Source organism: Sander vitreus, chromosome 13, assembly GCF_031162955.1.
Source record: "Sander vitreus isolate 19-12246 chromosome 13, sanVit1, whole genome shotgun sequence".
NCBI classification, from domain to species: Eukaryota; Metazoa; Chordata; class Actinopteri; order Perciformes; family Percidae; genus Sander; species Sander vitreus.
The window spans coordinates 398,438-408,437 of record NC_135867.1 but is presented as its reverse complement, the minus strand read 5'-3'; the positions used below and the strand labels follow the sequence as shown (position 1 = coordinate 408,437).

General features: G+C 44.3%; 1 protein-coding gene across 4 annotated transcripts in view; it reads left to right on the top strand.

Annotated features, from left to right (window-relative positions):
* The window catches only part of arrb2a (arrestin, beta 2a), a 43,705-nt gene that overhangs the window by 12,150 nt on the left and 21,555 nt on the right, over positions 1-10,000 (top strand). For all 4 annotated transcript variants that reach the window (XM_078266823.1, XM_078266822.1, XM_078266825.1 and 1 more), the window contains exons 3-6: positions 5,798-5,858; positions 7,556-7,600; positions 8,705-8,802; positions 9,515-9,613. In XM_078266823.1, coding sequence (XP_078122949.1) covers positions 5,798-5,858; positions 7,556-7,600; positions 8,705-8,802; positions 9,515-9,613 — 303 coding nt within the window. The remainder of the gene's footprint in view (positions 1-5,797; positions 5,859-7,555; positions 7,601-8,704; positions 8,803-9,514; positions 9,614-10,000) is intronic.

Sequence of the window (10,000 nt, the reverse complement as noted above, 5' to 3'; positions counted from 1 at the left end):
TCGAAAAAACCACAACAATGTTGCTAGACCTTTTGTCTCACGTAGCCAGCGAAAGGGGATTACAGCGAAAAAGACACAGGCCCGTAGGCCGAGATATCTGACTCCCAATTTACTCTAATTCCCGCGTATTCGTTGACAGGACTCATGGATACCAAAACTCAAGGATCGAGTCTGAGACGAAGACTTTAACTCCAACCCGTAGCTGTGTTGTGTGTGAATGTGGAGAGCTGTCAGTAGCATAAAAAACTAAACCAATCAGTGCTGCCTACACCGTGTTATCCTCCTGCTAGCGTTAGCACCCAACAGGCTTAAACAGGGCAGGTTTTAAACAGGTTTTTAGCCTCTGAACAGGCTCTAAATGTCATTCCAAGTGCTCCCCATGTGCAGTGATTCCTTCTGAGGGAACACAGGGAATCTGACTGCTGTAGATGTGACAGAAAGGCATAAACGTCGTGTTAATCCAGCCAGCACATAGCTCTGTTTATTTCTGTCGGTTGTCGAACTCATACAATCCAATATTCCAGTCAGATTCCCTGTGTTCCCTCAGAAGGAATCACTGCACATGGGGAGCACTTGGAATGACATTTCAAGCATGTTCAGAGGCTAAAAACAGGTTTAAAACCTGCCCTGTTTAAGCCTGTTGGGTGCTAACGCTAGCAGGAGGATAACACGGTGTAGGCAGCACTGATTGGTTTAGTTTTTCTCGCTACTGACAGCTCTCCACATTTACACACAACACAGCTACGGGTTGGAATTGACCGGTATTCTCCTTTTTAAGCAAAGCTTACTTTTGAGTCCAGCAGTTAAAGGTGCTGTAGGTAGGATTGGGAAGATCCAGGACTTAAGCCAAAACATTTGAACATTGACAACTTCTGTCTCCTAAGCCCCTCCCCCCACAATGGAGAATGAATGCGTGTGCATGAGCAGTGATTGACACGCAGTTAGACACCCCCCTGGCCCTGATTGTGCATCTGAACAGTTGCACTCCCCCTGGCCCTGATTGGTGCATCTGAACAGTTACACTCCCCCTGGTCCTGATTGGTGCATCTGAACAGTTGCACTCCCCCTGGCCCTGATTGGTGCATCTGAACAGTTGCACTCCCCCTGGCCCTGATTGGTGCATCTGAACAGTTGCACCCCCCCCGGCCCTGATTGGTGCATCTGAACAGTTACACTCCCCCTGGTCCTGATTGGTGCATCTGAACAGTTGCACTCCCCCTGGCCCTGATTGGTGCATCTGAACAGTTACACTCCCCCTGGTCCTGATTGGTGCATCTGAACAGTTGCACTCCCCCTGGTCCTGATTGGTGCATCTGAACAGTTACACGCCCTCTGGTCCTGATTGGTGCATCTGAACAGTTACACGCCCCTCTGGCCCTGATTGGTGCATCTGAACAGTTACACTCGCCCCTTGGCCCTGATTGGTGCATCTGAACAGTTACACTCCCCCCTGGTCCCTGATTGGTGCATCTGAACAGTTACACTCCCCTGGTCCTGATTGGTGCATCTGAACAGTTACACCCCCCCTGGTCCTGATTGGTGCATCTGAACAGTTACACTCCCCCTGGTCCTGATTGGTGCATCTGAACAGTTGCACTCCCCCTGGCCCTGATTGGTGCATCTGAACAGTTACACTCGCCCCATTGGCCCTGATTGGTGCATCTGAACAGTTACACTCGCCCCCTTGGCCCTGATTGGTGCATCTGAACAGTTACACTCGCCCCCTTGGCCCTGATTGGTGCATCTGAACAGTTACACTCGCCCCCTTGGCCCTGATTGGTGCATCTGAACAGTTACACTCGCCCCCTTGGCCCTGATTGGTGCATCTGAACAGTTACACGCCCCCTTGGCCCTGATTGGTGCATCTGAACAGTTACACGCCCCCTTGGCCCTGATTGGTGCATCTGAACAGTTGCACGCCCCTTGGCCCTGATTGGTGCATCTGAACAGTTACACGCCCCCTTGGCCCTGATTGGTGCATCTGAACAGTTACACGCCCCCTTGGCCCTGATTGGTGCATCTGAACAGTTAGACACGTCCCCCTGGTCCTGATTGGTGTATCTGAACAGTTAGACACGTCCCCCTGGTCCTGATTGGTGTATCTGAACAGTTAGACACGTCCCCCTGGTCCTGATTGGTGTATCTGAACAGGGAGCACCATTTTCTTTAATGACCTGCTTCATGTTGTTCTACTGGAACATAGGGTCAGTTTCAGCAGATATGACAGACAGGTGGTTTTATAAGTCTTACCTACTGCACCTTTTTTAAGTTACAAAACACATGTAGGTTAACAAAAGACACGAAGTTTCCCTAACTTCAGACGTGAAAGTACGGAGCTCAGGATAACGAAGTCTCTGTCAAGTTGTGAGCCCCGTTCTGCAATACCGCTCAACCTTAATCCTTTTCCTTGATGGGGTGTCTTCTCCTGTCTCCGGGCAGATTCTCCTGAGAAAGAGAGAGAGACACACACACACACACAGACACACACAGAGAAAGAGACACACACACAGACACACACAGAGAAAGAGACACACACACACACACACACAGAAAAACAGACACACACACAGACACACACACAGAAAGACAGACACACACACACACAGAGACACACACACACACACACAGAAAGAGAGAGAGACACACAGAAAGACAGACACACACACACACACAGACACACACAGAGAAAGAGACACACACACAGACACACACAGAGAAAGAGACACACACACACACACAGACACACACACACACACAGAAAGAGACACACACACACACACACACACACACACACACACAGAAAGACAGACACACACACACACACACAGTCTGGTGCAACTTCCTCTCCTTGTTCTCATAACCTTTAAAGGCCTGAATTATTTTTATGATTTAACCTTCTGTGCATCCAGCGTTCATCCGGGGTTTTAAACACTTCCTCAATTTGACGGCACACAGCTCTTTTGCAGCTAGCACATACAGACCATATGTGTACCAACATACTACACCAGACATCACTTCACCGCACGCACAGCGGAGTAGCTAACGTTAGATGCTGGCTATATCGACGGTCGTGAAAGCCCGTGCTCACGCGGAGCTCTGTACCCAACTGACAGGCACACGTTTTCGGGTTAGAATTACGGTAGGAACTGCTAAACGCACTGCAAACTCACGGTCCTCTCTTCCCGATTTACAGCCCCCCTCTCTTGGCTTAAAATAACTACGGCCGCTGAACAGGCTACACGTGGCCCACTTGCCCTTTCCTCCTCTAACGTTAGCAGTTAGCAGGGTTAGCATGGCAGCGTTAGCCAGGACCAGTCGGGATCACTTGACTGGCCGTGTTTCTCAATTTTTGCGAGTGACCAACTTATAACGTTACTCTAGCTATATAATTCAATGTGGGTACGTGAATGTTGACAAAAAATGCCCGTCCCTAGTAGCCGTGAGAAATTAGCCGGAAGCTAATGCTAAGCTACCTGTTCAGGAGGAAATTGGCCAACGCTGCGTGTTTTTGGGCTCTAAACTGTCTCCATCTTTCAGATACATCGCCAATATTTACCCGGGGTTTGTTACGTCTCTGGTCACGCAACAGTTACTTTTTATTTTATTGGTTTATTTGATAAGGACTAGGAATATTTATGAACATTGTTGTATAAAAAACACCATGTAAATATGCCACAATTGGTAAAAATATGTACTTTTCATCTGCAGTCTAGGCAGGTGACACAGGACTGACGTAGAGACAGCCAGCAGTCGTACAGCACTCATTCACTACACATTAAAAGGTACACATAATGCTGCCCACGAGCCAATCAGAGCGGTTCCCTGCACCGCACAGCTTAGTTTAGATGTAGACAGTCACAGAGGACGGAGTAACGTGAGGGAAAACTCCACAACAGATAGCAGTTTACCAGTAAACACGACATTTAGTCACAGAACAGCAGTGACCAGTGCTAGTTTGAGTCTTTTAGCTCATAGCTTTAGCGGCAGACTGTTGTAGTCCTCTACAGTGAAATACAGTCACACTACACCGTTTAGCTGTCAGCATTTTAGCCGTGTTTAATCCAGTTACTACTGTAGCTAACGGTAGGCTAACGTTACCTGCTGTGTAACATGTTATTAGTGTTTACTGTAGCTAACGGTAGGCTAACGTTACCTTCTGTGTAACATGTTATTAGTGTTTACTGTAGCTAACGCTAGGCTAATGTTACCTTCTGTGTAACGTGTTATTAGTGTTAACTGTAGCTAACGGTAGGCTAACGTTACCTTCTGTGTAACGTGTTACTAGTGTTTACTGTAGCTAATGGTAGGCTAACGTTACCTGCTTTGTAATGTGTTATTAGTGTTTACTGTAGCTAACGGTAGGCTATGTAATGTGTTTAGTGTTTACTGTAGCTAACGGTAGGCTAACGTTACCTGCTGTGTAACATGTTATTAATGTTTACTGTAGCTAATGTTACCTGCTGTGTAACATGTTATTAGTGTTTACTGTAGCTAATGTTACCTGCTGTGTAACATGTTGTTAGTGTTTACTGTAGCTAATGTTACCTGCTGTGTAACGTGTTATTAGTGTTTACTAGCTAACGGTAGGCTAACGTTACCTGCTGTGTAACATGTTATTAATGTTTACTAGCTAATGGTAGGCTAATGTTACCTGCTGTGTAACGTGTTATTAGTGTTTACTGTAGCTAATGTTACCTGCTGTGCAACGTGTTATTAGTGTTTACTAGCTAACGGTAGGCTAACGTTACCTGCTGTGTAACATGTTATTAGTGTTTACTAGCTAATGGTAGCTAACGTTACCTGCTGTGTAACGTGTTATTAGTGTTTACTGTAGCTAACGGTAGGCTAACGTTACCTGCTGTGTAACGTGTTATTAGTGTTTACTGTAGCTAATGGTAGCTAACGTTACCTGCTGTGTAACGTGTTATTAGTGTTTACCAGCGTGACATGCAGCGATGTTTCTGTTGCCTGTAACGTCTGTTTTGGAGCATCAGAGCAACGCAGACATTTAAGTGGCAACGTAATCCGCGTTGCTATTTCGTCCGGTAGATGCCCTATTGGCACCGGATGTTAACATGCGCCGTTAACGTGAACAGAAAATTACGTTGCCTGTATCTTTTCACGGCAAACGCGCATGTTTGGAAAGTGTTCGTACAACAGCTGAAATGGCTCCTTCATAGTGTCCTTCAACAAAGGAGGAATGGATGTGAAAGCAGCTATAATCAGCCTGTGTGACAATAACATTAGTTTTGGTTAAAATCGACAAATAATCGTGATAATTAATCAGGATCAATATATTGATCAAAATAATCGTGATTATCATTTTGGCCGTAATCGTGCAGCCCTACTTTCATGGCTGTCCTAACGTTACAGCTGTAGTGCGCTGGCTTTACGTGTTTACAGGTATATCTGGCAACCCGGCCTGGCTGTCAAACTGGGCAACAAACACCAAAACACAAACAGAAATTACGTCACGGAACGGAAATTTCAAAAGGAGAAAATACTGCATTGTTGTCAGAAAAGATGGTATTTCAACATAGCATGTTTCCTTCATATCTGATGACGCATTGGGGTCATTTTTGGATTTATTAATGTAAATATATTACATATTTGACCTTTTAATAATCAGTATCGGCCCTGAGAAACCAGTATCGGTCGACCCCTATAAGCACGTCTCTGGTCTGCTGTTTTATTGACACATTGATTGGTCACGTCTGAAGTTTTTTTGTTAAAAACAACCAAGAGAATGTGAATGAATAGAGAGGCAGACGTGTGACGCTGTAATTCGTCGCTGCAGGTGACTGTTTACCTGGGAAAGAGAGACTTTGTGGATCACCTGGACCACGTGGACCCAGTAGGTGAGTCGGCACATCTCGAGGTTTGTATATTCATATATTTGTTTTGCCAGGGTTATGAAAAGTGCTGGAAAAGGTTATGGAAGTACGGTGTTTGCTTTTCCAGGACTGTGTGAAGTGCAAAATGTCACGTTTTCCAAAAGATTAATCACTGACAAATGTTCTCCGTCAGTCAGTGTCCACTAAAAGTTCTGTTGTTGCCGCTGACAAAACATTATTATTCTAAGTGTCTGACAACATTATGGAAAGGATCCCTTCAGAGATGGACCCAAACTCCACCAGACTCCATGTAAATAATCACTACTTTTATCATCGTAAAACACACTTCATTCAAAGTGGACAGAAACTAAATAAAACTATCAAAAGCCGTCTTGGTTCATCTTTCCACTGTTCCAACAATCACCACTCTGGTTTGGTTGAAATAAACCCTTAATTCACCCATTTACATGTGGAGATATGCTGGCTCTATACACGCTAAAAGTCCTGATTATTTACATGGAGTCTGGTGGAGATATGCTGGCTCTATACACGCTAAAAGTCCTGATTATTTACATGGAGTCTGGTGGAGATATGCTGGCTCTATACACGCTAAAAGTCCTGATTATTTACATGGAGTCTGGTGTAGTTTGGTGATGGTGATTTCGGGGCTGTTTCATGTTAAACTAAAAGGATCTTCCTCTTTAACTAAAAGGTCTATCTCTGTAGGGATCTTTCATAATGTTGTCAGACACTTAGAATAATAATCTGAGTCTGTCAGCGGCAACAACAGAACTTTTAGTGGACGCTAACTGAACTTTTTATGTAGCATAAGACGTAAACCTTTGATATCACCTACTATATAATTAGACACTCATGTAGGCATAGATATAGAACATGCTTGTAGGTCTATATTTTATCATTTATCATTGTATCATTTAATAAATGTATTGTTTATTTAACCCTTGTTGTCTTCCCGTCGACCGTGCGACTTTGTGTTTTTCTGGGGCGAAATTTAAACATTTTGTTGCTTGTTTTCTACACTTTTCCCGACATTTTTTGTCACTTTTTCCATCGTTTTTGGTCACTTTTTCCAATTTTTTTTGTCACTTTCTCCCTTTTTTTGTCACCGTTTCCCTTTTTTTTTGTCACTTTTCCCCTTTTTTTTGTCACTTTTTCCCCTTTTTTTTGTCACTTTTCCCCTTTTTTTTGTCACTTTTTCCCTTTTTTTGGTCACTTTTTCCCTTTTATTGTCACTTTTTCCCTTTTTTTTGGTCACTTTTTTCCCTTTTTTTTTGTCACTTTTTCCCTTTTTTTTTAAATACGTTTTTTTGTCGATTTTTCTTATGTTTTTTTTCCCCAATATTTTTGTTGCATTTTTTAACACGTTTTTGTCACCGTTTTTCGATTTATTTATTTATTTAGTTATTTTTGGTCACTTTTTTCAGCGTTTTCAAAAAACTACCATTTTTGTCTAATTGTTTTCCTGCATTTTTGTAGCTTTTTCCAACAATTTGTCACTTTTTTTTCAACGTTATTTTGTCATAGTTGTGATATAGAACTTTTTAGTAAACAACAGGAGGGTTACGTAGATTGTCTATAATTGAGCTGAGTTTATTTGGGTTATCTCTTCCCCCCCCCCCCCCGTCCTGTGATTGGACGATGGGCAGCCGAACGTCTGTGCACTGTGAGTTTTGTGATTTTTCGTTTGTTCCCTCCGACAGATGGAGTGATCCTCGTCGACCCCGAGTATCTGAAGGACAGGAAAGGTAGGACAGCTTCCTCCTCAACATCTGGAAACCGCTGCCGGCCGTTTCCTCCTCATTATTCACATTTAAAGTGTTTTTAGAAAGGGAGTGAAGTCAGTCAGTGTGAGGTCCAGTAGTGGTATTATAATACCATATTTACACGTTACATTATGTGTTGTTAAAAGCTTATTTTTCTCATATTCTCACGATTTGAGCTTTTCCATAATAAATAAATAAATATATATATAAATAATGTATATAACATCCATAACATCTCGTCTACTTTCAGCCTCGTGGAAATAAACTAAACTTTTTCTGTTTGTGTCTGTAGATTTCTCCTAAATTAACCTATAGTTAGCGTTAAATAATGCCTCATTTGCATATTGAAACAGAACATTTCAGAAAACTTACAAAATACAACAAAAAACTGATTCCTTGTTTCCTTTCTTACCCCTGGTTTCCTCTCATTTCCTTTCCTTGTTTCCTCATTTCCTTTCCTTGTTTCCTCTCCTTGTTTCCTCTCTTGTTTCTTTGTTTCCTCTCCTCTCGTTTCCTCTCCTCTCGTTTCCTCTCCTCGTTTCCTCTCCTCTCGTTTCCTCTCCTCTCGTTTCCTCTCTCGTTTCCTCTCCTCTCGTTTCCTCTCCTCTCGTTTCCTCTCCTCGTTTCCTCTCCTCTTGTTTCTTCTCCTCGTTTCCTCTCTCGTTTCCTCTCCTCTCGTTTCCTCTCCTCTTGTTTCCTCTCCTTGTTTCCTCTCCTCTTGTTTCCTCTCTCGTTTCCTCTCCTCTTGTTTCTTCTCCTTGTTTCCTCTCCTTGTTTCCTCTCTTGTTTCTTTGTTTCCTCTCCTCTCGTTTCCTCTCATTTCCTCTCCTCTCATTTCCTCTCGTTTCTTTGTTTCCTCTCCTCGTTTACTCTCTTGTTTCTTTGTTTCCTCTCTTGTTTCCTTGTTTCCTCTCCTCGTTTCCTCTCTTGTTTCTTTGTTTCCTCTCCTTGTTTCCTCTCTTGTTTCTTTGTTTCCTCTCGTTTCCTCTCTCTTTTCCTCTCCTCTTGTTTCCTCTCCTCGTTTCCTCTCTTGTTTCTTTGTTTCCTCTCCTTGTTTCCTCTCTTGTTTCCTCTTCCTCCCTGTAGTCTTCGTCACGCTCACATGTGCGTTTCGTTATGGCCGTGAGGACCTGGACGTCCTGGGTCTGTCCTTCCGGAAGGATCTCTACATCTCCACCTTCCAGGTGAGAGCTGCAAACCTCCCACTACACCTGAACACAACACCGGGACACAGGCACCTGAACACAACACCGGGACACAGGCACCTGAACACAACACCGGGACACAGGCACCTGAACACAACACAGGGACACAGGCACCTGAACACAACACAGGGACACAGGCACCTGAACACAACACAGGGACACAGGCACCTGAACACAACACCGGAAATCTGCAATTTAGTAGATTTAGGGCGTTTCACACATTCGGTCCGAATCAGTTGATGAGTTTGTAAACTTGAGTGTTGTATCTTTCTCTCTCCCTCCCTCTGTCTCTCCCTCTCTCTCTCTGTCTGTCTCTCTCTCTGTCTCTCTCTCTCTCCCTCTCTCTCTGTCTCTCCCTCTCTCTCTGTCTCTGTCTGTCTCTCTCTCTGTCTCTGTCTGTCTCTCTCCCTCCCTCTGTCTCTCTCTCTCTCTCTGTCTCCCTCTGTCTCTGTCTCTCTCTCTCCCTCCCTGTCTCTCTCTCTCCCTCCCTGTCTCTCTCTCCCTCCCTGTCTCTCTGTCTCTCTCCCTCCCTCTGTCTCTCTCTCTGTCTCTCTCTCTCTCTGTCTCCCTCGTCTCTGTCTCTCTCTCCCTCCTGTCTCTCTCTCTCCCTCCTGTCTCTCTCTGTCTCTCTCCCTCTCCGTCTCTTTCCCCCTCTCTCTCTCCCTCTCTCCCTCCCCCCTCTCTGTTTCAGGCCTTCCCTCCCGTGCCGGAGGAGAAGAAAGCCAACAGCCGACTGCAGGAGCGACTGCTGAAGAAACTCGGCCAGCATGCACATCCCTTCTACTTCACTGTGAGTCCCTCTCCTCCCAGGAACACCTCAGTCTCAAGTCCTCTTCCAGAAACAGGTTTCCTGACGCCATTTAGGGAGAATCGTATCTCATCTCAGAATAGGAACTTAGCTTTTACAGAACCGGCTCTGTGTTGTTATTTCATCGTGTGTTAAAATCAGCATTGACATGCAAATAAAGGGACTTTACGTTGTTTAGTTCCTGAAACTATTTGCCAATACAGTGGTGTATGATGCAGCTTTTATTCACAACACTTCCCCATGATCAGACATCGTGTGAGGGGAAATTGTGAGTAAATCCTCCAAAGATAACTTCCCTTAAAATGAGGTAAAAGATATAATATGTAACCGTTCCACCTTAAAATGTCTGAAAACAAATCAGCCTATGTT